Genomic DNA, 26,961 nt, shown 5'->3' with positions numbered 1-26,961 from the left:
ACGCAATATAAAATGTGAAGAAAGGAACATGCACAGGATAGCATATAAGATAGGACTGACCGTTGTTCGCGAAGCCCTATCGCTATGCAAACGGTAAGCAATCGGCTGTAATTTGAGGGGTCGCTTTTATGAGAATTTGATAGGATTGAAATACTGGAAAATAAGGTGGGAATATTTCCGATGCCATTGACCGGTCATCTTTGCAGAGGGGACCCGGATTGGCACTTGTGCCGGCATATGTAAAGAAATGTCACTGTCGCTGATTAGTCGTTTTACGCGGTCTAAAAAAAGCTAAAAAGCAGATGTAGTACAACATCGTGACGGTAAATTATGACATTTCGGGTATTAGCTGATTCTTGTACAAGGACGTCTAATCCTGTCTATCTTTACTGTACGAGCGGCCATTTTCGATTTCAGGAGTGGATGACTTTTTCCCATCTTTAATTGCGACCACTTTCATATCGAGGTTAACGCGGAATTTCTTGCCTCTCCACATCACCGTTGTTCCACCAAGACAAGCCCATGTCCATATGGGTAACGCAAGAATTTCCCTGCCGAGCCATGCAGATGCCCACTCTTTAAAAGGCCTTTTGAACCCACTCCGAGGAGGTTGTGCAAAGGAAGGCGTATTTTCATCCAGCTCAATAGAAGAACCAGAATGAAGGTTGGCATAGACAAACCAATCAAGTGTCATCCAAGCAACAACATTTGATAACCAAACTATGGAAAAAGCAAGCCACGTTTGAGGCACACCCAAATTCTCATGGAACCAAGGTAATGTCGTGATTGCGAAAGAACCATAAGCTGAGCATAAGAGGGGTTCGACTCCAGGTTCAACAAATGTGGCCAGCGTAACAGTCCATTTTCGAACTCTGAGCCAACGTACTCGGCGTGCAATGTATTCTCGAATTGACATACCAGCCATCGGTTGGATAGCCAAATCGCCAAGAACCAAACCGTGTTTATTCCACTTCTCCCCTGCCTTTTCTTCCGGCACTTGCTTTCGCCATAACAAGTCTCCGATTAAGTGATCTTCGCAAATGTTTTCCGAGAAAAAGTCGATTCCCGGGGCATAATCAGGAGATGTGGAGGTGAGGAAATTCAAGTGAGATCGTCTAAACATGTTTGACTTGCCAACTATGCAAGGCGCAATTGCAACTGTGTTGATTGCAGTGTAGAACTTCGCATGGGATGATGCCATGAAAGATTCTTCGAAACGGCCGCCACCAATCCTTGCGCTTGCATCGAAGTTGGACTCGTGTTTGGATGCTGTTGAAATTTTGGAGATCATTGTGTTTGTGGGTGAGAATTGCTGTTCGGCGGCGAGAAGTCCTTCATTCTCTTCAATTGTGCTGGTTCCAAGTGTATCTACAACTAATGGTAGTAAGTGAACGAATTTATAAGGTCTTGCCTTGGTGCCATCCGCCTTAAAGCCACATAATTTATCAACCATTCGTCCAGCAGTACCAGTTCCTACCCAGACATTGCAATCGATGATCCATACAATATCTCCCTTTGCCTCCCTGTATCCACGACTCATATTTCGAATCTTGGGATTGGGGCCAAGATTCCCAATCTGCCCTCCATGACCACTCAGGTTTGGATCCTGCTCCTCTATGAAAATCTTTACATCGAATTGAGGAAAGTCTGCCAGCAGACGTTGAAGAACTGGGTATGCAGGATCGGTGGATGAGCCAATGCAGAAGTATATCGTCAACTTTTCCGCTGGGTATGTCTGTCTAAATGTGGCCGCGAGGCATTCATACAACTGTGGCTCAAGTCCTTTAACTGGTCGTAAAATGGTAACATGGGGGATATCATTGGTGTCTAAATTTGGGGAGATGGCAGGCTTTGGATTCGAAGAATAGTGACGAAACCTTGAAGGCGCCAAAATGTTAGAATTCGATGTGAATATGATTGGAGTATCATTAGTAGGAATCTTACAATTGAGTAGAACCTATTCCTTGTACGAGTAGGATGAAGAAATACCACGTCCAACATGCCAAGGCTATGCAGTATATTAAGGTTTCCGTCTCCATCTCCATGTGTTGGGGCAGGACTGGAGTTAACACTAAGGGTCTAAGACAATCAAGTAATGTTCTCCTCCTGATTCCATGAATGATACCTGGGAAGATCAAATACTCATAGTTCTACTCCAGTCAGGTACCAAGTATGCTTTATATGTGTGTATAAGAAGACATAGGGGATGAGATGAAGATTGAAGGAATGAAAGAAAACAATAGAAAGCTCAAACAAAATCAATGTTCCACGCTCAGTCGCTCGGTGAGGGCTCGTGCTAACAAAAATGATGCTAATAATTAAACATCATGAAGATTATGTAATGCAATGTGACATTACTCTATGCCTCAGATAATGGATAAGAGCTTGAAGCTTGGGCCAGACAGAAGTTACCGAGAAAAGTTTTTTTTTTTGCGACTCACAAAACTAGAAACTTTTTCTTAAAAAATTATTCTTCTTCTTTTCAACAACATCAAAAACTTCATTTTACACGAATTTCATCGACCACAATTTCTTCTCCCACCAGTCGGAGAAGAGTTTGGGTGTTTTGTAAGTCATTTCTCTCTTTCTTCCACAAGCCTGATGATATATACTATCCTAACAGCACAATTTAATTTGGCTGTAATGCAATGCGGTGATGACTCAATTCGATGCTTAGAGTGACGGCTCTGACTTTGTTCGTCCTCTCTGTACGCTCAACTCTCTTCGGAGAAGACTACAACGGTATCTGAGCATTGCAAATAATTACACATTCTTGTTTCAATTGACACACGTTGATTACAACAGTCACTAATCAATTGATCAAATAGTGAATCGCAATGACCTCACGATAGCTTCACCTTTTCAATCATGGCAGACACAGAAACTGTGGTTTCATCTGGTCCTCATATCGAGGTCTCAGTGCCTGCGAAACAAAAAAATGTTGGACCCAGGCCACCGTCTAAATTCCAACAATTAAACAAACTCTACGGACTACCTGCGCCTATACGCACATTTCCTCTTCCTACTCTCATACCTCATAATCCACTTTCACTTTTTCATATTCTTTATGTTTGGTTGTCACAGACAATCAATCGCCCTTCATCACATTTTGATACCCTTTACAGTGGATGGTTCTCGCCTGAGACGCGGTCCATTCACATCACTGACTCTCGGTCTATCAGAGGTCTCTGGGAGCAAGGTTTCTATGGGAAAGGAAGTCTGAGCCGCAGTGAACCCAGTTGGGTGACACGAGAGAAAAAGCGAAGAGGTGTTTCAAAAGCGATTGCGAGTGAGGATGTTACAAGAAAGCGTCGCGCCGATCGTCAACAAACCAAGTGGGAGAGGGCGAGAAAAGAGAGGGAGGCTATTGATCAGACTCTCTTGGCAGAAGCACAGGCAAATGAAATGCCAAGTACCAAGGTTGTCATCGCATCCGATGAGAGATTTATAGTTCCAGTTGACAATCTTCCTGCTCTTACTGAGCAAGACCAGAAGACCGAAATCATCAAAGAACCCATGTCCAATTGCTTAGGTGATGCAAATGTTGCTTTTACCAGTACCACATCATCTGATGCGCCCACTGGTCCAATGCAACTCCTTGCTCTACCAAACTCATCCATCGAGGTTATCAAGGTAGAAACAATTGAGAACTCATCGTCTCAGCATGTAGTGAATGCCGTTGAAGTTGCTTCGTCCAGTGTTGCATCATTCAACGCACCTACCGGACCTTTGGGAATTCTTGCTCTACCAAACTCTGCACTCGATCTTAATTCTGTAAGGGAAAAAAACTGTACAAACTCCTTAGGCCTATCGCCATTTGTTTCGACGGTGGCAGTATCCGTCTCTACGTCCAATATCTCCGCTCCTGTGGGTCCACTGGAATTGCTCGCTCTACCAAACTCCGCCGCTGATGCTTCCGCAACATGTGATAAAATCAATGTTGATGCTAAGAACGATGTTCCAGAAGAATATACCCCTTCGCCCACGTTAGTTGAGATTGATGTCAGTTCGGTCTCTATACCTGAAAGTCACAAAGCTGGCGCACAAGAAAAGAATGAACTGCTCAATGACGACATTGTCGACACCAATACTTGTGTCCCAATGACGCCAGTGTCATTGATTTCGGCCCAAAATAGTGGATCTGATGTTGAAGCGCCTGAGACTGGTTCATCAACATCTGTGTCAGATCGTCAGAAGAGTGTTCGATTCTCCCCGATCGTAGAACAAACCACCTTCTTACCGTCACAACCACCAAGTCCTGGACGTACTGTTGCAAGTACAGAAGAGAAACCTGATGAAATATCCAAACTTGTTCTGGATGAAGAGATGGTTATTGAAGATCAGGAACATTTCCAATTGACAATGGAAGAAGCCTTCTTTCTTTCTTATGGATTAGGAGCTCTCACAGTTCTTGACCCTGTCACCAAATCAGGCATTTCAAATCAAGATTTGTTTTCTCTTTTCAGGAAGTCATCCTATTTCCCGCCAGTTTCAAATCCTAGTTTATCTACGGATGACCCATTCCTAATAAACTACGTTGTTTATCATCATTTCCGTTCCCTAGGCTGGGTTGTGCGTGGTGGCACAAAGTTCTCTGTTGACTACCTACTTTATAATCGCGGGCCAGTTTTCAGTCATGCTGAGTTCGCTGTTTTGATTCTTCCATCGTACAGTGACCCTTACTGGTCTAGTGGTCCATTTCTACAAAATTATGTGAAAGGCAAGCAAGAAAGAAGCTGGTCATGGATGCATTGCATCAATAGAGTCATTACACAGGTTAAGAAGACCTTGATTTTGGTTTACGTGGATATACCTGCTCCTGTTGATGGAAGCATAAAAGAAAACAGTGTTGATGAATTACTTCAAAAGTACAAGGTCAGGGAAGTTGTCCTCAAACGTTGGTCACCCAATCGTAGCCGGGACTAGGTGATCCTACATAGATTTGTATTATTATATAGGGTATTCAATACTACCACCTTTGTACAATTTAAATTAACACTTCATGATTCCAATCTGAATGACTTTGACTCCACTCTCGCGCGTGTGATCACATGAACATCGGCACATTTCCCCTCCAAAAGCTCGCAGAGACACATCAACAGTGACCATTTGAACAGCCTGGGCAAAACGTTACATCCATTTTCGTGGCATTCATTTATCGAACAAAATCCATAGGACAGCAGACATCTTATCGAAAGCGGGGTAAATGATCATCGATGCACCCCTTGATCAAAGCATTTTCAGCCAATCAACACAAAAATTGAGTTGCACTACATACTATTTACCGGCCAACATGCATAATTTACATTTTCTTGATCAAGTCATTCGCCGTTCCTGGGTCAATGGTTGCCGATGTTTGGATCGGGGATTTGGAATTGAGTAATTACACGTTACCCATCTACCTGGAGGCGCTGTTTTGAAAATTTCTGGCACACTCTTTGAAAGACTTTGAACGTGTACTTTATGACTTTCGTGAATTGATGGTGAATTATGAGGACAAGTGAGTATGTGCCATAACATTCAGAGTTACGCATTATTGGAAAAGCTTCAGTGGTTTTACTAGGCGGCTCCAATTAACCCTCTCAATCTCTTGGTATTGTATTTTGTACTCCTCACTTCATCTACAAAAATACAACGCAAAAATACAGGACAAAAATGTCAAACCCAAAGTCGGCAGAAATAAATCCTTCCCAGGAAACACAGAAACCGGACACCTTCCCACCTCAACAGCACATCCACGAACAAGATGAACTCTCTACGCATATCAAAACCGTACAAAATGTCGCCCTCGCAGACGCGACAGCGAAACAAAAACCTAGTCTATGGACATGGCGCATGGGTCAACTCTCCCTAATTCTTCTTCTTGCAACACTCAATGCTGCTGTTAATGGTTATGATGGTAGCGTAATGGGTTCGATCAATTCGTACGCACAGTATAGGAGTTATTTTGGATTTTCGCTCACAGAGGGAACGCCGGCTACGGGCATTGTTTATGCGATTTTTACTATTGGGAGTAAGATTTACCTCATGATAGTGTTTGTTCTTTGGTTTCGAAAAAATTTGATTTGAAGATTTGGGGCCTTGACTGACTTCTGCTGTTTGTAGATTTGGTGGGAGCGGGCTTTGCGGGTCCGGCTGCTGATGTACGTTTCGTCAGTTTACGATCGTTCTCTTGTTATTTTTCTCTGGAGAATACGGTGGGCTTTTTGAGGCTTCAATTATTGACAAAGATACAGTGGAAAGGAAGACGATGGGGTATGTTCTTAGGCGCGGGTGTTATTATTGTGGGAGCGATTATCCAGGCTACGAGCAAGAGTTTGGCGGCTTTTATGATTGGAAGGTTTTTGCTTGGTATGTATTCCTTATGAATCGTCGTGTCAGATAGATGCGACTTGCTAATAAAACAGGTGTTGGTGCTGCCATGGGTCCTAGTTCGGCATTACCTTAGTAAGTTGTCTCCTAAGAGCGGAAAGGGGCAAGGAAAGAAAATGTTGATCATTTTTAGCGTAAGCGAAATGGCACACCCATCATTTCGTGGTGCTATGACAGGTGTTTACACTACGTTCTATTTCGTGGGTGCAATACCCGGAACATTCAGTTAGTCATTCCTGCCTTCTCCTTTGGACGAGATAGGTATTAAAGATGTATAGTACCATATGGCACAAGCTATATCAATGGATCCCAAGCTTGGAGAATTCCTTTGTGGCTACAGATGACGTTTTCTGGCATCGTGTTCGTTTCTGTTTTGTTCTTGCCGGAGGTATGTGATTTGTTTGTTTTTGGGCTCTTCGACGCAGGGTAGACAATGGATGTGAATGTTAATGAGATGTATAGAGCCCGCGATGGCTGATTGCAAATGATCGTCATGAGGAGGCTCTTGATATTATGGCGAAATACCACGGAGAAGGTAACTAACTATTCATTTCACCAAACCCTGAGAACAACATTAATTTTTGGCTGTCCCATAGGCGATCGTGATTCCCCCTTAGTGCAACTGGAACTTCGCGAAATGATTGAAGAGATATCGAAGACGGGTGCCGATAAACGATGGTGGGATTTCAGAGAGTTGTTTGACTCGAGGGAAGTTAAATATCGAACTATGTTGACTTGTGCTATTGCTTTGTTTGGACAGTGGACTGGTAATGGTAGGCTACTATCTACTATCCCGCTGTAGACTTTTCAAAGGTGGATGTTAAAGAGGGAGCTTGATGACTGATCTGGAGTAGGTCCTGTTAGTTACTACTACCCGCAAATGCTAGCAGGTGCCGGAATCGAGAATAATCATACACAGTTACTTCTGGTAAGCATCCAATCCAATTCGCAACCAAAAACGTCACCTAAGAAAAAAAAAGCAAGGAATGCAATCCGTGCTCTCTTTCATCGGTGCCCTAATAGGAGCAGCCTACACCGACCACTGGGGCCGGCGCCCTCAACTCCTCATCTCCACATCCCTCATCTCCCTCCTCTTCCTCATAATCCTAATCCTCAACGCTCTCAACACCACCACTTCCCCAAGCACCCACATCACGGTCGCCAAATCAGCCGCTACATCCAGCGCCGAAATCGCCATGATATTCCTATTCAGTTTCGTGTTTGCAGCGGGTTGGACACCCCTGCAGGGTCTTTATGCTGTGGAGGTACTGAGATATGAGAGTAGAGCTAAGGGGATGGCACTTTATACTTTGGTGGGGAATGTGGCGGGTTTTTATAATACTTTTGTGACTGGAATTGCGTTTTCGAGGGTGGGTTGGAAGTATTATTATTTGTGGGTTGTTTCTTTTTTTTTGGTTTTGGGAGTTGGAATATCGGATATGGGAGTGATGCTGATTTGTTCGTGATTTAGGTTTATCTTCTGGGATTTGTTGGAAGTGGCTTTTATTTACGTGAGTTTGTTTCTTCCTTCTCCTTTCCCCTCTCACTTCCAGATTTATATATCATATAGAATCAGCTAACACCGCACAGTTCTTTTTCGTAGAAACAAAAGGCAGAACAGTAATTCTCCCCTTTTCCCTCTTGCTAAACCCCATTCATCCTATCTATCCTTTCTGTCTCAACCATCTCATCCACACATCCACACAAAGTACAAACTAACCCTAAACCCAAAGCTCGAAGAACTAACAGAAATCTTCAACGCTGCAAAACCAGTCAAATACTCATTACGCAAATCAGAAGTATTATTCCATGGAAATGAAGGCGTGACTGAGGTTTTTGAAAAGGAAAAGGAAAAGCAGAATTCGGGTTGAGTTGATTGATACATGCATGGGGATTCGGCGATCGACATGGGCTTGTGGATTGGATTCAAGGTTAAAGGTTATGGAAGGTTGGGATATGGTTGGTAGGTATTTGGGGATATAATAGTTAGGTTTGAGAGCTGATAAGTTGGATAATTTTATGAATTAAGTCAAAAATCAGCTCTCAGTAATAGCTGAATCACAAGCTAGAAATCCCATAAAACCATAATCCCTTCGTAGAAATTAGCATTTATCATTCAAATAATAAACCAAATACTCCCCGGCATACTGTCATCAATATGGATGATGGATCAACTTATCTTCGAAGCTTTACTTAAGCTTGTCACACGAGTTTACAAACCATATCACCTCAACTTTTAAACTTTCGCGATGACAACGTATCCTAGAAATTGGATTTGGTGTCATCGGAAGTGTGGTGGTGTAGTTCCTTCTGGATGTTATGGATATGTGGATTTTCACACTATGATGTTCCTGCCGCGTTCTTTAGGTCTTACCAGGAGAGTTGGAGATTTGCATTATAATTTGAACGTTAGACGCTAGAAACGGTTTAAGATGAGAAGATGCACTAGATAAGAGGGATGCTATTTTGGTAATTCAAGCTCACGTAGACCCAGAGAACGAGAGGAAGGGAGAGGAGACGGAAGTAAAAGAGCTTGTAACACACAGATGGTATAGGAGGAAGGAACAATGTGAGGTTTGGCATACTATTTTCAGCAGGTATGATAATCTTACATGCAGGCTTATAGACGGACTATTTGTGCAGTTTCAATTTTTACTCGAGATTGATAAAATTAATGATTAGATGCATAAACTAATGATACGAAAGAAGATGACTAGCACTACGATATCAAATAGAGGTCATAAAAGTAATCCTATACCCATGGCAAATGTACAAAGATCAACTATAATCTTGTACGTTATTAAAACTCATTAAAATATCAGACGAATATGTTTTCCACCTCAGTGTACGATATAATCCACGGGCCTTCACTTCGTGTCCCGAGCCCGCCTCATTCAAAACTCCTCATGTAGTGATATGAGCAGATAACCGTTCTCTCCTTTTTTCTTCCATTAAATCCGTCTTTAACCCAGTAACTGTCGCTCCTCTCGCTCTTCCCCTCTTTTCCTCATTAGTATCCACTTTCTTCCGTTCTGGCGAACTTTTGAGGAATTCATCTTGATCATACAATCCTAGACTCTCTGGGCTATCTCTCCCTTTATCCCACTCATTATCTAACGCATTCTCTTTATCTCTCGTTGGACTTCCACTCAGTCTCTCTTTTTCCACAGTTATAGCTTGACTCCAGCCCCACTTTGGTGGTGTTTGTGGACTTGGATGTTCCATTTTACTCTCTCGACGAGTGGTTTTCGTGAGTGGTTTGATCATTGCGTCGGACCATCGCGTTTCTTTTTCTTTGCTGGGTTTTGCTTCTTTTTCCATGTTTGCGCTTGATTTTGACAGCGATAAGGGTTCAATAACTTGCTCGTCTCCCTCCTGGTAATCCATCATATAACCGACTCCTCCATCAGGAAGAACAGTAAAATTTGTCAGTGATAATTTCTTCTTGACATTTAACCCATGCCTTCCCATTGCCACCGGACTACTTCCCCTAGTGCTTTCGCCTCTACTGCCCGTACGACTGGCGTTGATATCCTCGAGTATCTCTTGCAAATTCCCGTAATTGGGATCCATTAAATCACTCCTAGATTGCCGCCTTTCCCCAATGCTATTGATACTGGTACTTGAATCATTGCCTTGCGGGAAATAAGAGCTAGAATATGCAGAATAAGAGTTTGGATAGAGCATGCTGAGAGAAGATCGATGGTTTGGAACAGGTGCACCATCGATGGGTGAGCCAATCGAGAGGTAGAAACGAGATGCACGGCTCATGCGGCGACGATCACCCCAATCCAGACCGATTCCAGGCACCATGGGAGAAGAATCGGTGTCTCCGCCACTAGTACAAGATATCTCCGAATTCATTCGACGCAAGAGACTAATGCTTGTGGCGATTGAATCATGCGTGGAGTTCGGTGTATTGTATGTGAAAGAAGTCATCGCAGAGCTATATGAGGCCGATTTGTGGGCCTCCGGGCGAGGTCCAGTGAGGTGAGCAGGAATCGGGAGAGGATCGCTAAGAAGTGGAGGAGCTGGCAAAGAGACTGATGAAAGGGTTAAAGGTGATGGAGCCTTGACGCGAGACAGGGGTCTGAGACCTAGGGCTAGTGCATTATTGGCAGTGTTCGTGAATGATTGAGATAGGCGAGTGGGGCTAGATGATCTGGTGCTGGGTATTTCACAGAAAGATACTCGTTTGGGGCTTGGTGGTCTAATCACAGTGATGTTGTTATTTGATAGCCAAGAGAAACTGGATGTGTTGCTAGCTAGTGATGGTGGACGTCCTGATCTCAAAGATTCTAAAACATCCGGAGGATTAGTTTGGTCTCCTTTTTCATTTGCAGGTTTTTGCGAAGGAAGTTTCGGGAAGGATATCAAGGTATCAGTAGGAGTGTCCGGGCTTTTGATTTCCTCGTCAATGTTTTGACAAAGATGGCGAACCTGGGACTTCATAGCAAGTGACGATCGAGCGTGTTTAAAGAATTCGGCTTCAGAATTCAGGTTTTCGGCGTAGTAATTACAAACTGACAAGGTAGGAGAGTATTCCTCCTGGTCTGATGACTCGGATACATACCGTTCTACTGGCTTCAGGGATGGAAAATTTAGAAGTGGATTGACTTTTGACGAAGGTGGCGTGGGAGAGTACTCCTCTGATTCTGGAGCTGTATGTCTCTCCACGGGCTTAAGTGGTGGAATATTGAAGGTAGGATCGATCTTCAGAGGAGGTTGTGTTTTGGATTCATCATTAATCAAAGATACCTGCCGCGGCTCTGGCTTTAAAGACGGTACGGAAATGCTTGGGTTGAAAGTAGACACAAATGGTGGCCGTGGCACAAGCGCACTAGATTGTCGACTAGCGAGTGAAGTACATGAAGGACTTGGCTCTACTACACGAAGAGTTGGACGAGATATTATTGTTGTCATGCCAGGGGAGTTACCTTCTGACTCTTCATGAACAACACTAACGCTTGTGGGTCTGGACAAGCCAGAAATTCTGACAACATTGGATCGTTTATGACCTTTCCTTTTTGACATAACCTTGTTGGGACTTGCTGGCATACGTCGAGACTGTATAGCCTCTTTGGGTGACCATTGAAACGGATTGAGCTCTGACACTTGAGGTGGACGTCGAGGTTCTTTAAGCAGCGGCCCCAAATGATTTCCTGAAATGTTTTTCAAGGGTAAATGTCCATGATTCTCTAGCCCTTCCTTTATTTCTTCTTGTCCAAAAGTAGCCTTTCTCACGTAACGAGGCTGCGGTCCGTATATTGTAGTTGATGGAGTAAGTTTTGCGCTCTTCATGGAGGAGAAGAAAGGATCACTTATGACTGATGATTTCGGGGCAAAGTGTGTTTTCACTGCACTAGCAGAACCTTTCGTGGGAGAGAGATTCATTCGATGTCGCTGTTCAAGCCTTCGCCCACTTTTGCTTGGCGATGTAAGCTGTGCTGGAATGACAAGATCGGGGGTATCGATTCCGCAAAGGCTGTCATCGGATTCTCTAGAAGGCGTTGGCGATCGCCCTCTTTTTTTAAACGCTCTACTAGCAGCTCTTGGAACTCTTTTTCCTGGGCTTGGAGTACGTGGTGACTGTAATTCCTGAAGGGAGTCGTAGTCTGGCGTAGAACATTCAGGAGCGAGTAAAACCTCCCTGCTTTCTGTGGCTTTGTTCAATGGTGGGCTCGGTAACCTCTGTTTGGGAGGAGATCCTGGAAATTTGCCAAGATTGTTCCAACTTTTCCTTACAGATTGTCTGTGGGTGTCTCTTAGACGTTGAGATGTCGACTTCAGAATCGAAGATAATTGGTTCTCTGAGTTTGATCGGTGCCTGCTCTGCCTCATTCTTGGTTCTCCATCAACAATTGTGATATCCTCCACTGAATCTGAATTTTTGATAGGAGACTTCCTAGAAAATGTTGTCTTCGGACGTTGCGGCTCGGAGAGAACATATCCTGGAGGGGCGACACAATTGATTCGTATATTTTTCTCTGATTGAACACGTGTAAGTGTTGCTGTGGTAGTTTGAACTCTAGATGCCAATGGCCAAGAATCTCTAATGCTAGATCTCCGTTTTTGAAAAAGGCTTTTCGGTCCTGATGATCTTTTCGTGCCTGGCCTGACTATGTTATCATCCTCCTCATCTTCATCCTCATCGATAAAGCTTGTGTGTACGAGCGTGCTACGTCGTCGAGGGGCATTCCTAGGCGGTAGATAATGGTAAGGAGTCGCGAAAAGAGGAAGGGAATATGGCGATGAATTTGCTCGAGCAGCCAAGCTCGTTTCCTTGTCGTCTCCAGCTTCGCTCTCCCGGAGTTTGACTGCATTTTGGTGGTTTCGTTTAACATATGTAACTGCTGTAACTCCAATCACAATAAATACGACGGCACCACCAATGGCAATACCAATAATCCCCCCCAGAGATATGGTTGTCGAACCGATCGGGATTTCGGCTCCTAAAGCCGGAGGCGGCATATTGAAATATCAATTGTACAAGATGATTAATTAATGTATCGCGAATTTCCACGCTCTATTTTTGATGCCCCTGTTTCGCTGGTAAAACCTAAATGAATGTGGATAATAAGATCGTTGCGGAAACTTTTATATCTGCCGGCATGATAAATGCACTTGCAATATCAATCTACTGGGAAATTTATTGTGAAGACAGTGTTGATAGAAAGATGACAAGGAAGAAGAAACAACAAACAGAAATTGCCAAGACGTAGAATTTGACATGGTGCTTCCGAGAAGGAATGCGAGAATACATTCCTACTTGTCGGTGAATTGATCTCTCCTGGATATCTAATTGGCGTTTGAACAATTCTCCCTTACAACTTGAACGATTGGAATGTAACGGTATTTCAATATTGACAGCCCTTGGCCCGTCAACGGATACATGGCGAAGGAAATACACCAGTAGTTTTGTAACAATAATGCCTTCGTAGTTCTCCGATTATCCACGTGAGGTGAGGATATAAAGAAGAAAGCCGGCGACGAGGAAAAATAGTCGAGTGGGCGACTTTAACGATTGGCTGGCTCATTTTAGCGACACTAGACTATAATTATCATCGGCTCCTGCTAAAGTTTGCAGTTAATTTATATTCCCACACCTGATGTGATACGCTGGATCTTTTAGAGTCCGCGAAATAACACTCAAGCAATCCTTCCTCCACCCAAGCCTATTGATCGAATGAACCATTGCGCAACCGGAGTAAAAGTGTGATAAGCTAAGTTTGGAGATCAGAGACTGGTAAAGGAATATTTACTTCCATTCGAGTGTGGTCTATCTAGCTTTGGTATCTACACTTTACACTTTGCTGTTCTGTTCTAAACGTCAATATGTTTCGAACGAGGAGTGCTAGAGCCGCTAGTGAACTGCTCGATAGGTGAAGATATAGGAGATCTCTATAAATTTTGTGCTTAATGATATATCTTACGGGATCTTCTTCCGAGATCACTCTTGAGTTGGAGTGTTAAATTCGAGTTGGTACTTCTGTCTAGTTAAGTGGCGTACGCTAAGCACAGCTTAAGACAAATATGTGTATATATTTCTTTAATGGTGGTTATTTTCTTGCCCGTTTTTTATCAAGGAAGCGCATATGAACGCGAACAAGATTTGACTTGCTGCGGTCTAAAGCGGTGTCTCGCCAATTTCAATGGTAGAATGGATGTATTGATCACCGAAGAAAGTGCACATCATCTTCAAGTGAACGCTCTAGTTAGACTATAAGATACTGTGTATAGAATATAATTGTGCGAATTTAATGGCAGTTCAAGGCAGGTCAATGTGTCTATTCTTAGTTAGATGGTCAATTGTGGGAAATAGCTGAAATCTGTAGACACACACAGGATGTACTCATATTTAGGTCAAAATACCAGCTCAATCACACGGCCTAACATAGCTAATTCGTATTTCCACGTAATATGATCAACGGTCCTCGCTCTTTTCAAACAAATTAAACATATCCTCCACTTCTTGCAGTCATCTCTTCCCAGTGCTTGAAACATCCAAAGGCAAAGAACTTGACCATTATATCCCCAGCATTAATTAGACATATTTCATCATCATCATTTGTTCCTGTGAAACTATTTCTATCAGAAAGACCTTTTCAGGTCGTTCATGCATACAAAGTTACTATTACGAACCGGTCATGGCGATGGCGAATATCACTCCATCAATACCTCACCTCACCTCTTCACCTACTAATTCAATGCATTCGCATTTACCATCAATGTCATCACTGGCGAAACAATATTCCTCTCCACTTTAACCCCAGATATTGAACTTTGAAAATTCCAGTTTGAAAGTCTAAGCATCCACCGCTTACGGGCTGGAGTTATTCGCAATTGACCAAGTTCGATAGCTTTATTTCACAGAAATACCTGTGACTACCATTGAAACTTCGAGGTTGTTTTATGTTTACAGGATATGGCATTAAACGTGCATTCCACTCCCGTAAACTATTTACCATGAGTTATTCTCTTGTCCCTCTTTAGTCGACCTGACTATGAAAAAAATATCGTAGGAAATATATTGAGCACTTCCATAGAACGGAGAAATTTAGTTTTAGATATTGATTGACTAAACTAGACTATAGAGGGTTCAACCCTCGAAAACGTATGTGTGCTACTACTTAGCAATAAAAAAAAAGTCTAGGCTTCTGTTGAAGAGTCATCAACTTCTACTGAGAATCCTCATCCCCCAGTGCCACCTGAAATCGTTTCGTACAATCATATCTGGTACCCAGAAGCTTGTAAATAAACGAAACGAAAAGAAAATAAAAAGTGTCTTCGTCGCCTTGTCATTGACTACTACTAGAGTTAGATATCAAACGCTTAATATCATCATATCTAGTAGATAGAATGAAAGGAAAGACAAACATATGATAAAGCATCGCCACCAAATTTCCCAGTGCCTCCAACACATCTCATGAAGATCATGCTAAGTCACCGCGAAAACAGCCCCATCTCCCCACTCAACTTCACTTTCCTTACTTCCTTCCTTACATGTTGGAACAACGAGATATGCATTTCCACATCTTGTTTCCCTTCTTCTTCACAACACCCTTTGCCTCCTCCGTCACTCTCACCCTAGCCTGCGCTTCTGCCTCCAACTTAGCCAATTTCATCGCCTCAAGCTCCTTTTTTTCATTCTCTTCATCCTCAGTCTGTTGAAGCGCACATTCCTTCTCCCAACGCTCATCAGAATTCTTGTAACCCAATCTCTTAGACTCAGCTTCAAGTCTCACGCGAAAAGCCGCAAATTCTTCTTCAGGAGTGGTTATGCGAATGCCACCATCACGGTAGGGTTTTTGATCTTTATAATCGGATCGTGAGGATATGGCGCCACAGTTACAATTGGGACAGGATGGGTGGACATTGTCGCGGTATATGAGACCATAGCTGTCGGGGGTGAGTGTGCCAGGGTCGAAGTATTGAGGAAGGGGATTATCGATTCGAGGATCTTTCGCAGGAAAGGGTCTGTAATTTACATGTTCCTTTTGATCTGGTCCTCCGCCTTTATTGCAGGAAAATTAGCTCAGCGTTACTTTGGAGATGTGAAATGGTAAATTAGATGCTTACAAAAAGTCTCCCATGCTTCACGGTCGATAAGAAATTGTATGTAATCTGGTCGAAGAATTTGGAGTTGAAGAAATACTCTCTTGCTCTTGATGTGAGCGATTGCTTTCTCCACTGCAGCAGCAATTTCATCCACTGTAACATTTTTCCCATCTATGGATGGTAATTGTTGACTAAGAAGTAGACGTCCAAGTTCTGGAAGCACCGTTTCATATGTTATCGGAGTTGTGTCTCCGCCCACTGGGAGTGCGGCTTCTGTGTTGACCATTTTGAAGATATCTTTGACTTGATTCTTCGAATGTAGCTGGTACTTATGGTGTGCCTTCCCTGAAAGAGGAAAGTGGTTGATACTGAAGAGGTGTTTTGCTTATGAAGATGAGGTTGTTGTTGGGATGGATTTATGCAGAAGCTGGAATTGATGATGGATCAAGAAAAAGGGTGGAGGTTTTAACAGGAATAATTGTAGTAAATTGCTTAAGCTTGAAGCTTCTATAGATTCACAAAAGTATATATGCGGTTGTAGCAGAATCCCAAGTAAAAGTACTTTGGGCTGATAAAAGTCATCATACATAAAATCGTACGTATATGACCTACATGACCTGATTCTCGCACTCGCTAAGCTCTGTTGCTGGACTACTAGACTAAGAATGATTGTTTCTTCTTCAACAGCAATCTCAGCCTCGATACACCGGGTTTGATTAAAATAACTGTCGCTTACATCCGATGTAAGCCGTACGACATCGGTTAGAAATGTGAGTACTCATTATTTCTATTGGGCTACTGCTCTTGATTTCAATGCCGTACAATCTATATTTAAAATTTTCTTTAAAATGCAGCTCTGCTATGGCTTTAAGTATATTATTTTACCGTGGTCTAGACTAGGAATAAAAAAAGCTGTTTCATAGGTATTGCAAGTATATCATCGTCCAGCCTCGCAGTCAGCTATATGCTATGACACTTGAAAAATCCATGTACATGATCGTCCGGGTTGCCAGTGCAAACCCATATACCATCTCTCCTGCTACAACTGCTTGAAACCAGTTTGGCCATTGTGTCAAACAATCGCTGAAATTCCATAAATCACTAGTCTCTATTCAAACCTCTCTTCAAATTGAGTATTATAAGGGGCAAAGCTCCGCCACTTTCGTTATTGATGGCTAATTTCACTGCGGCGGAAAAGAACGACGGACCAACTTTCTGCCATCTGCTCATTGTTCAAGAAACTTACAAGTAATGAAGCCGTTGTATCAAACTAGAGTAATAATTCTTCAAGTGTTAGTTGACTGAGCAATGATCCCTTAACAGGAGAGTAACCGGGAAGAAGATTTAGAATATTTGTTTAGAAATAATAGAGTTGAATATTTAAATACCAGACTAACTCATTAGATAGTTCATCCATGATTCCTCGTTGCGATCATTTATCCTTATTTTCTGAATAAGATAGCTATGTTTATCCACCAAAGCTCGCTGCCATGATGAAAATCATCCTACAGAAGCCTGCCTCAAAACTCTTAGAATCAATACTAAGATGCCTTATGTTATACACACTGCGAATAAACAGGGAACCAGCTGCTGAGTAAATGTTCTGGGGGAGGCAAAGTTATTGTAACCAAGCAACTCATTCTTTTCGCAGACGTTTGGCAACCTGCTCAAGCCTCTCACAATTTTTCTTTGCCCCAAGAAATTCGTTTTTGGCCTTTTCTCTCTCCCGCTTCAAAGTTTCGAGGCCTTTTACTACTCCTTGAAGTCGTTTAGCCTCGGCGCCCCAACTTTCTAGCATCCAGCTTCGACTTAGCATACTCTTTAAAAGCGACCTTCCACAATCTCGGCTGTTCGGTAGCAGCATCTCGTTTCAACGTTTAAAATTGAGTCTCGGCAGCAGCTATTTGGTACTTCGCCTTAACCCGAAGTTCAGCGATTTTGATATTCAACCTCTCTTTTTGCTGAGCAAGAGATTCTGCTGAATAGTCTTTGTTTCCTTCTTCGTCCTTAACAACTGCTAAAAAGTCGGATCCGGGATCGGTGTCATTTGATCTTGGGGTAGTTTCTGATTTGATTGATGGGTTATTGAATTGATCAAAACGTGGTTCTACACCTGGAAATTCCAGAGCCGGTAGCCCTCCGAACTTTTCTTTTCCTCCCACTATTCGAGAGGATTTCAGTTCAGAAATTCTTTCCAAAAGATGAATTGGAATACACTTACGGGAAGATTCCCACACATGTTTTTCCTTTTTGTATTGATACACGTCCATTAACTGATCGATAGTAAGGTTAAAAGTACCAGATTTTGGAACTTCATTGTTTCCCTCCCATTGATTTATAACACTGTAAAAGCGTGCAACACTGACAATTCCAAGATGGCAACGCTCCTCGACGACAAAAATGTGCCGAATCCGCTCCATCACTGAAATGTATGTCATTTTATGATTCTTGCATACATCAGTCGTTGTGGTTGACTGTGAAATGTAATAAATTGAAAAAGAATATCGTGAGGCGAAAAAGTGAGAAATCGAGGTGTCTGGATGTTCTTTCGGGCACCCCAATATTCAAGATATGAATCGTGACCTCCCAAAAGATTTGACACGCCTTTTATGGCCTTTTATGAAAATATTCACTGTCCAAAGAAAATTCAAAATCAACGGTACTGAGGAAGGCAATCACTGAAGCTGGGATAATCGGTGATGTTTTGGCAAGCTGGGCATTTGCGCGATGATGCAGAGATTATGACCTACGATCCAATCAATACCTGGCTGAATGTCTTCAATTTAAATGTCTATTTTCATTTTGGAGGTCAAAGAAAGGTTCTAAGATCTTTAGAGACATAAATACCAAGACTTGAATTGAATAAGTAGTGTTGCTGGTCAAGACGGTCACATTAGAAGGCAAAATGTGAAGTTAGAGTTCAGTGAAGTGACAAATTTCTATCTCAACTTGACATCAAACTCAAAAATCTCGTGATTCCGTTGATATTGCCAGCTCAGATTTAAAATCTTACCAATGATGCTGCGACATAGTTACAAGCCAGAACTACTAACGATTTGGCGCATTTTATTGACTGCTGGCAAGTTTCAGTCTTTCATTTTCCTTCAATTTCCAGTGTTTCCTGATTAGATACCAGAAGAGAGTGTTAAACAGATGCTCTGAACTCCATGCTTTCCTCGGAGGTATCGGCAAAGTAAATGTCACTTCCTAACTTTTCTACATTTTGTCCTAGCTGTTTTCTATGCCCTACGATAACATGCATAATTAGACAACTTTACTCATCTCTCAAAGTATAGATTTGAAGCTCTATATTCCATACTATGTATCTTCTACTACTTCTACTAGTCTGTTTTCCTTGACTTGGATATCTTCTTCACATAAGAATTCAAAACTGGGACTATCAAAAGTGGAGCTTCGCCAAGCCTTGTAGGCGACGCTTGATTCGGAAAAAGACATATCAACACATCTATCTGTCCGTAGTCGCGACAAAGAGACAATTTTTGGGGTATGTAATGTCTTTTCCTGGTATTAGCTGGAAGTGGAGTTTTTGTTTCACATCAAAAGAAAGAGGGATTTGTTGGGAAAAAGCGACTGCCGCCGAAGAATAGAGAGGTAATGTGAGACGCAGGTACGTATATTACACAAAAATTTACCAAACATGAGCTTGAAATTAGAGCTTAAGGGGAAAAAAAAATTAGTATCAAAAACTTCCTATAGAACCTTCTCAGAGTGCTAGAACTAGTGTTTTTCAGAGGGAATTCCTTTCCATCGGCTGTTTTCAAGTGAAACGAAGCGCACATCTTTATTTTGATACCATTCTTTGTGCTCATTAACTACAATAAATATCTTGAATAGGAGTAGACTCCATAAGGTAATCCATGTATGACGTAGCATCACTCTATAAGGACCCATGTGTTCCCCAAGCCCTTTTCAAGAAAACTCCGCCCCATCCCACGCCGAATACAACTGCTTCGCCATTATTAAAACATCATTACAATGTGCTCGCAAAGAATGCAAAATCCAAAAGATATCCCAGACTCAGCTCCCACATTACAGCCCACGTTATATAGATCCACAACCTATTTCTCATCCTTAGGGCTGTGTGAAACGACCAGACGAGGCTCCGACTCCTCGTCTTGAACGGTCCTTAACCTCTCTCCACCCTAATTTCTCTACTTCATCTATTGACAAACCGTGATGCTACGCAGGAAGCTGACTATTTTTTGATGTACGTTGAGCATGAGCGGCAACACCCGCACCATTCTTAACCGGCGTCTTTTGGTCCAGTACAATAGCTGGCTGTGTGGGTGGACGAGGAGTGTACGGAACAGCTGGGAACGGGTTCAAGTCAACCATGCTGAGTGCCCCCCGAGGATCAACACACGTGAAAGGCACCCAGTTTATTGCGGTATTCATGGCGACTGCAATACAATGTTAGACTTCTACCATGTAGCAGAGAATAATTCAAGAAAGATAAATGTCCACCTACAGCAGTGCTCCCAGATCTTAAAATCGATAATGTATGTAGTGAAGTCTGGACGACCAAGAGCTACATGATATGCATTTTTCTTAACCACTTCACTCAAATATTGAGCCACTTCCAGAAATTCTTGATTTGTGACTTTTCCGCGGAATGAGCGAGCTTCCGCGACAACTTTGTATTGCAGGTCGCAGCCGATTGATTGATAGATTAGATGGTTTGCCATATTGAAAATTATGAATGTACTATTATGATTTGGTGAGATTTGTTGTGGATTGAATAGAAATAGCTGAATGTGTTGCTGATGGAATTGAATTGGATTCAAAGAAAATAACCTGGGGAGATGGAGGTTTTGACGTCGCTATTTAAAGCTGGGAGATTGAAGAATTTATAAAAGTTACGCCATATCTTTTGCACTAGTACTGCTGTCATTGCTAAAATAGTACTTGACTCATTCTCCAAACTGCTTGCCTGTATCTGCAGACGACCTACCGTAGCTTTGCGCTGGGCCGTTAAATAGTGAATTTAAATAGTGATTCCACAATTTCCTACAATAAACTTTAGAGCTTCGTGTGTAAAACATAAAACATGGAGCCTCGGGGATGTAAATTGATGGAAAGTCTAGATAACGTATATAGATCAAGCTCATTTCTAGGTAGGAGACTGACTATTTGTTATTGTGTTATCATTTTAACGAATACTTGCATTTAGCTACATCAAATACCCTCAACTGAGTACTAATAAGGAAGCTATTATTCAAAATACACCTCATATTCCATTCACTTATTCAGTGGTCTATTGAAGATTCGCAATTGATTGTACGGCTCTGTTTATCATCGACAATGAATTCCATCAGGTTACCTAATAAATTCACAAATATTTAAAATAAATATATAAGTCGGGTGTTACGTTGTAACATCATAAACTATTATCACGTGTTATAGGATCACATGGATAGCCATGTGGGGGAGCGAGGGAGCGAGGGAGCGAAGGAACGATATTCGAATCTCGCTCCCCAGCTCCATCGCTCCAATGTTGGAACACGAAGGTCTATATAATCAAGATGGATCCCCTTTATATAGAGCTTGGTGCTCAAGATCAATCATTTAGTATACTCTACTATTAGTTACGAATTGCATCATTGTCATTACTTAAGTCCCTGCTTGACGCCTAGTTATAAACCACCTCGAGAGCCTAGAGCACTTCCACGTGATCTAGACGGCAACCCTCGTAACAGGTTTAGTTTTACATTGAATATAGTCTTATCGTTATTAATACTATATATCCTCTATCGTGATACAAAAACCTGATATAATCCTATACAAATTGAAAATCGAAATTTCAATCTTCAAAATATCGATCAATAAAATCGGGAAAAATTTGAAATTTTCAGAATCTGTTTATATTTATATGGAAATATTGTAATTAAAATTTCAATTAATTTTATCTATTGGTTGTTGAATTTTTAATAGTTGAAAATGGTAATTTTTGATATAAAAGGATGGTCCAAAAGAGGGGTGGTCCAAAAGTAGGGTACTAGACTTAAATTGAACCATTATTTAAATAGAATATTTTGGATTATATTCGCAGGCTCTAAAACACTTGGATTCGACAACTGTAGTATAGTCCAAATGATCCCAAATTGAGGACTGCTTCATCATACTAAAATAATCATCGCTTAATAGTGATAGCCCAGAGAGAGTCATCTCACAATCAGAACCTGTGGAATATTTATTAAGTCATGCATGGTTTCTAATCAGAAACAGTGAATGTTCAAAAGTAAGCATAATCATGCCCCAAATTAAGCAAACCACACCTGGGAAAGGCGGGCCAGGATTTAGTATTTTGTGTTTCGCATCAAGATCTTACTATAGAACAGGATTCAATTATATAGTTGGGAGTTCTCCGGTGTTTTGATATTTATTACTGCTAGGATGATGGAATTAGAAAACTTCAGCAGAATAGTAAATAGCTTCGACAGAATAACGAAAAAAAGCTTTTCTTGTTCGATCATTTTCACTGCCTGGTTTCTATGTTGGGAGTTAGTTATGTATACACGAAAGTAGTAATGAGAGCAAATACAAAGATGCCATGCAAAACTTGATAATAAAAAAACTGTAATATAGCTTTAGATAAGTGGTACTTCAATACATTCACAAGAGGCAACATATTACTCATTGATCGATCCATAAATTCATTCAAAAATACATCAAAATAGCATCCTCAGGTATGAAAATCCAGAAACTCGTAGTTCGTAATACGTAAATCTTGAAAAATGAAACCATCCATCATTGAAATAACCTCATGCTCACTTGTCATCTCAGCCCTCAAATAACCGCATTGAAACACGCAAAAAAAAACGAAACATTCCTCTTTGAGTTATTAGCCGCAAGTACCATGTTTGGGAATAGTATCGCCTACTTTGTCCTTTCGATATAAAGCTCTTAAATCACTCCATGTTCACTCCAATCTCCCTTATTTTCTGCAAGCTTTCCGCATCCATTTTTTCGTCGTTCTGCTCGAGATAGTCGTCTATTCTTGGTTTCCACTTGGTTTTGAGGAAAGCAGTCAAGGAGCCTTCGAAGGCTCGGAACATTTCTAGGGATTCTGCAACCAGTTCATCGAGTTGTTCGATTAAGCCGGCTTCTTCTTCTCGAATTTCTGCTATTTCGCTCGCAGTAGAATGGTCAGATGGATGTTTCTCGCAGAAGCATGTGTGGGTGAGTTCAAGCATGGAAAATGTGAAGGCTCGGAAGAAACTTTCAGCTACCCACGAATAATCCGTTGCCTCACTGTCCAAAAATTCACTTATTTGATATGTCTTTTTCAATCTGTAGTCAATACCCTCTCGCCTATGGTCCTCTGCATCTTGTGGGAACCTCGATTCTCGTCTCAGAGCCATCATTCTGGTGACTGGAAGACAACCGCCATTTGAGCAAGCGCATATGCAATCATCATGCTTTTTCATAACCACAAGACTTTTTAGTGCCAAATATTGGGGCATGTCGATAATTGGCGAGCAATCTTGGATTTCTACAAAGCTTCTAAGTCTTCTCGCAATCCGATGAAGCAATGTTTCATTGTAGAAACCATAAGATTTGAGGAAACCCACCCCTTTAGACATGTACCACCAAAGCAGAGCGATGCTATCTAGCGTAAATTCAAATCGAAAATTTTTTGTGGTATATGAGCCGCCTATCCATTCAATACACCTCATAGATGGGGTATATCCATAGTCGTCATACTCACTGACATCCTTAAAACCAGCTTGGTATAGATACTCTGTGATTTGTACAGGCATGAATTTTGCGTGGTAAACACTTCGATTTGCCATCACCAGGCAGAGCAAGAGTGCGAGCTGGACAGAGACCCCATGATCGAGGAGAAACTTCGTTGCTTTCCAGGCAAAGGCATCAAGGATTTTACTATTTTCGAGGTAGGAAGGTACGTCTATCTGCATTTCCTGACATGTGGACATTGCAAGTTCATACAGACGTTGTCTTCTGTTAATAACACCTGCTGATATGAATTTAAAATACCCATGTCCTCATATAGCTCATGTGCCGTCGTGAAAAAAGGATCCCGGATTTCGCCTAACATGCTATCATTAGCGAGAAGCATTCGAATTGAGGGCATGCATTTCGCCCTAATTGCAAATGATATTGGCGGCCTCATATGATGATCCAGTTTGTTAACATCCGCTCCGGCCTTTAGTAGCAATTCAATACCTAGGGGCCAAGAATGAGAAGCATGCAAAGGGGTCGTCCCATCATCAAGGGTAGAATCTGCTGCAGCGGCGTCACGGGACAGAATTTTCTTTAATTCACACTTTGATCTTGTCAGGATAGCTTTGAAAACCTCCGGTCCGTCAAGAGCTTGGAGAAAAAAATTAATTATTGTTCCAGTTTGAGGGATTAGTTTTCACATACTGTCTATTGTTTGGTTTTAGAAATGAAGTGCTCAATTTTGCGTTGCGTCGACCCAAATCCATTGTGATCATGGCGCTGTAAATCAGTGAGATCAATCTGGGAGCCGAGATCACAAAGAGTCTCTGCAATATCGTAAAACTCGCTAAGATCGATCTGTGCCGGGAGGAGTGCCTGGTAAAAGAAAGTTGCGTAGTAGTCCCTATGAGTCGTGCGCACTTAGCATAATATTTTCAGAAGTGTTTAATTATTTTCGTAAATGATCTTAGAGACAACGATTAATATTATGGACACTGATGAAGGGTTGAGAACTGCTCGAACATCATAAAGACCAATGAGAGTCCCTTACTCCGGATCCGAAGCATGCAAATGGTACTGTGCTCTATGAAAAGGATAGGAGAAATCATACCCGTAGTATGCGCAAGCTTCAAAAGTGCACCCGGCAGATTTAAATAAGCTTATCACTTTCCGATATAAATTGGCCAAATTACGTAGATCTTTCTGAAGCTCGGAAAAGGTGTGTCCGCTACGATGAAAAGGAGAATGATAATATCGCTCAACGTAATCTTTCATCCAGGACCACAACCAAAGATTCGCGGCCTTGAAAGTCAATATGGTAGTTAAAAATGTGGTAACGTAAGGACTCACAGCAAATAGTGTCAGTCCATCAATTGTGACATCATTGGCGGCAGCTTTGCCTTGGTCAAACATGAGACCAAGCTTTTTCAACTGCCAATTCAAAAATGCTGAACCAGATTCAAGTAAATCGAGTTTCCCCCCCTCAGATGAATCATTTCACGACACGCTCACAACGAAGACTTATACTTCGGTAGGTTCTTGCCAAAAAATATTTCAAAGGATGGAGCATAATCAGAAACTACATAGCTCATATTCAGATGAGGGCTGATGGAAAAGCTATTTGCGCCCCTAGTTATGGACAAGGCGATGGCCACTGAATATCTCAGTAACTCATTGTAGGGTAGAAACTTGGCTCCGACTACGACGCTTCGGCGCCCTGGTTTATACCATGGACAGTCGCGTCGATGATCAGACCGTTGTTGCCAGAATAAAGATGAAAGGATCGGGCAACCCTTACGGAAGCTTATATCCCGCTCAGATGTGTATTCTGATCTTCGGCAAGGACAATTATCCAATATTGTGGAAGAGCGAGAAACTTTATTTCGAGGTTGTCTTTTGGGATTGGGAGACAAATTTTTGTTCTGGGATGGCTTGGGCTCTATGCGAGCTCCTTGGTGTAGTAAGGCTATTTGTCGAATTGAGTCATGGATGGAATCAAGCCGTAATTGCTACAACAATCAGACACACCATTTAAGACAGGAGACTAGTACAATACTGTATTGTCATCATTCGCGGCAATAGTTGCGGCGACGAAATCGATTATCTGCTTAGTTTCTGTACTGTGCTGCGAAGCCGTTTGCGAAAATTCGATGACACGCTCGTAGGTGTCTCTGTTCAATATTAACAATTTGAATTTCCTTTTCTAAATGATCTTGAATGACCTACACGTTGAAAGACTGAAGGGCTAGCATAAGAATGTTCTGTAGGCTATCCAAGGTTGTATTTGCAAGTGTCAAAGACTCCTTGGTAAAAGGATATGCAATTCGATTCGAGATAGTGTCCCTACCATGTTTTTGAAGTTCCTTGTCAAGACCTCGTAACCCGGCTTCGCATTTTTCGATCATTTCAACAACCGAGGTAGGTAGAGTCAATTTTTCTGCTCCAAGGACTTTAGCTTATCTCCAAGCTGTTATAAAATAGCATTTAAAGTCTCTGCCTTGAATTTGAACGTGATAATATCTTTGTTGAAGTTCTTGTATTGTGAACAACACTTGACTAGGCTTCGAGATACTTGAAGGCCCAGGGAAATGACTCCTACTGCACCGCTTGCTACGGAAAATGGGCCCGTCATTTTCACAACAAGTCGATTAAATTATCACAAGAAAAACTTTATGAAGCTCGATCATTGAGGAGAAATATGCAACAAAGTCTACACACATAAAATAGCTTTGGTGGGTGATTGATGGGAGGAAGATACAGAACAACAGATTAATTCCAAACTGGAAGGGCAAGAAAAAATAAGATACTTAAACTGAGGACTGAGATATGGAGCAAGCAGGCAAGAGCCGGGCGCAGACCGAAACCACCAATCCTCTCTTGGCTCGAAGCATAACAGCATCTTATGGCTAAAATGACTAGACTAAAATGTACTCTTCCGTACTGCATAGCCACTCAAAATCTTCCAAGGTGAGTTAGTGGGACACAAAGCCTTGCTATGCTTCAATCTGTGTAATGATGGAGGCACTTACGTACCAATGACAATGGTGGCAAGATGGGGAACCGTTCAAGATTGATAAAACCATATGATGCATATGGTTATTACTCCGCCACATCGGCAAAGCTCACAGCCTTGTTTGGACACAAAATCACCATTCATAGAGGATAGGGATGAGGAGTCGGACGAGGGCTCCAAGTTGGACGTGAATTGTTCTCGCAGTCGAATCTCTGATCTTGAAGTAGACAAGTACATCTCAAGTGCATCTCCATTGTGAAATCATGTAAACACTAACAGATGAGGGCCGTGGTTATCATTTGTGCCGTTTGTGC

General features: G+C 41.9%; 12 protein-coding genes across 12 annotated transcripts; 3 read left to right on the top strand and 9 right to left on the bottom strand.

Annotated features, from left to right (window-relative positions):
* Positions 1-370: 370 nt before the first annotated feature.
* On the bottom strand, positions 371-2,045 carry SS1G_01525 (hypothetical protein; the record flags this gene model as incomplete). Its single annotated transcript, XM_001597281.1, has 2 exons — positions 371-1,877; positions 1,945-2,045. 2 exons carry the CDS (start codon positions 2,043-2,045, stop codon positions 371-373), a joined length of 1,608 nt encoding a protein of 535 aa, XP_001597331.1.
* Positions 2,046-2,868: 823 nt separating this feature from the next.
* On the top strand, positions 2,869-4,926 carry SS1G_01524 (hypothetical protein; the record flags this gene model as incomplete). The annotated part of the gene is made up of 1 exon (XM_001597280.1): positions 2,869-4,926. The coding sequence occupies one exon, from the start codon at positions 2,869-2,871 to the stop codon at positions 4,924-4,926; it is 2,058 nt and encodes a 685-aa protein (XP_001597330.1).
* Positions 4,927-5,655: 729 nt separating this feature from the next.
* Positions 5,656-8,243, top strand: SS1G_01523 (hypothetical protein; the record flags this gene model as incomplete). Its single annotated transcript, XM_001597279.1, has 12 exons — positions 5,656-6,013; positions 6,106-6,143; positions 6,237-6,255; positions 6,408-6,447; positions 6,506-6,597; positions 6,651-6,760; positions 6,835-6,907; positions 6,969-7,145; positions 7,227-7,300; positions 7,353-7,765; positions 7,844-7,883; positions 8,106-8,243. The coding sequence occupies 12 exons, from the start codon at positions 5,656-5,658 to the stop codon at positions 8,241-8,243; spliced, it is 1,572 nt and encodes a 523-aa protein (XP_001597329.1).
* Positions 8,244-9,335: 1,092 nt separating this feature from the next.
* Positions 9,336-12,843, bottom strand: SS1G_01522 (predicted protein; the record flags this gene model as incomplete). The annotated part of the gene is made up of 3 exons (XM_001597278.1): positions 9,336-9,372; positions 9,440-10,582; positions 10,946-12,843. The coding sequence occupies 3 exons, from the start codon at positions 12,841-12,843 to the stop codon at positions 9,336-9,338; spliced, it is 3,078 nt and encodes a 1,025-aa protein (XP_001597328.1).
* A 1,481-nt stretch (positions 12,844-14,324) lies between these two features.
* On the bottom strand, positions 14,325-14,521 carry SS1G_01521 (predicted protein; the record flags this gene model as incomplete). The annotated part of the gene is made up of 2 exons (XM_001597277.1): positions 14,325-14,446; positions 14,515-14,521. The coding sequence occupies 2 exons, from the start codon at positions 14,519-14,521 to the stop codon at positions 14,325-14,327; spliced, it is 129 nt and encodes a 42-aa protein (XP_001597327.1).
* An 850-nt stretch (positions 14,522-15,371) lies between these two features.
* SS1G_01520 (predicted protein) lies at positions 15,372-16,216 on the bottom strand (the record flags this gene model as incomplete). The annotated part of the gene is made up of 2 exons (XM_001597276.1): positions 15,372-15,886; positions 15,952-16,216. The coding sequence occupies 2 exons, from the start codon at positions 16,214-16,216 to the stop codon at positions 15,372-15,374; spliced, it is 780 nt and encodes a 259-aa protein (XP_001597326.1).
* A 1,591-nt stretch (positions 16,217-17,807) lies between these two features.
* On the bottom strand, positions 17,808-18,368 carry SS1G_01519 (predicted protein; the record flags this gene model as incomplete). The annotated part of the gene is made up of 2 exons (XM_001597275.1): positions 17,808-18,091; positions 18,152-18,368. The coding sequence occupies 2 exons, from the start codon at positions 18,366-18,368 to the stop codon at positions 17,808-17,810; spliced, it is 501 nt and encodes a 166-aa protein (XP_001597325.1).
* Positions 18,369-19,075: 707 nt separating this feature from the next.
* Positions 19,076-19,386, bottom strand: SS1G_01518 (predicted protein; the record flags this gene model as incomplete). Its single annotated transcript, XM_001597274.1, has 2 exons — positions 19,076-19,202; positions 19,250-19,386. 2 exons carry the CDS (start codon positions 19,384-19,386, stop codon positions 19,076-19,078), a joined length of 264 nt encoding a protein of 87 aa, XP_001597324.1.
* A 744-nt stretch (positions 19,387-20,130) lies between these two features.
* Positions 20,131-20,286, bottom strand: SS1G_01517 (predicted protein; the record flags this gene model as incomplete). The annotated part of the gene is made up of 1 exon (XM_001597273.1): positions 20,131-20,286. One exon carries the CDS (start codon positions 20,284-20,286, stop codon positions 20,131-20,133), a length of 156 nt encoding a protein of 51 aa, XP_001597323.1.
* Positions 20,287-22,859: 2,573 nt separating this feature from the next.
* Positions 22,860-23,888, bottom strand: SS1G_01516 (hypothetical protein; the record flags this gene model as incomplete). Its single annotated transcript, XM_001597272.1, has 1 exon — positions 22,860-23,888. One exon carries the CDS (start codon positions 23,886-23,888, stop codon positions 22,860-22,862), a length of 1,029 nt encoding a protein of 342 aa, XP_001597322.1.
* Positions 23,889-25,363: 1,475 nt separating this feature from the next.
* SS1G_01515 (predicted protein) lies at positions 25,364-25,669 on the top strand (the record flags this gene model as incomplete). The annotated part of the gene is made up of 1 exon (XM_001597271.1): positions 25,364-25,669. The coding sequence occupies one exon, from the start codon at positions 25,364-25,366 to the stop codon at positions 25,667-25,669; it is 306 nt and encodes a 101-aa protein (XP_001597321.1).
* A 435-nt stretch (positions 25,670-26,104) lies between these two features.
* Positions 26,105-26,266, bottom strand: SS1G_01514 (predicted protein; the record flags this gene model as incomplete). Its single annotated transcript, XM_001597270.1, has 1 exon — positions 26,105-26,266. One exon carries the CDS (start codon positions 26,264-26,266, stop codon positions 26,105-26,107), a length of 162 nt encoding a protein of 53 aa, XP_001597320.1.
* Between the last annotated feature and the right edge of the window lie 695 nt (positions 26,267-26,961).

Source organism: Sclerotinia sclerotiorum, genomic scaffold, assembly GCF_000146945.2.
Source record: "Sclerotinia sclerotiorum 1980 UF-70 scaffold_2 genomic scaffold, whole genome shotgun sequence".
NCBI classification, from domain to species: Eukaryota; Fungi; Ascomycota; class Leotiomycetes; order Helotiales; family Sclerotiniaceae; genus Sclerotinia; species Sclerotinia sclerotiorum.
The sequence above is the reverse complement of the archived record's forward strand: the minus strand, read 5'-3'. Positions and strand labels throughout refer to the sequence as shown.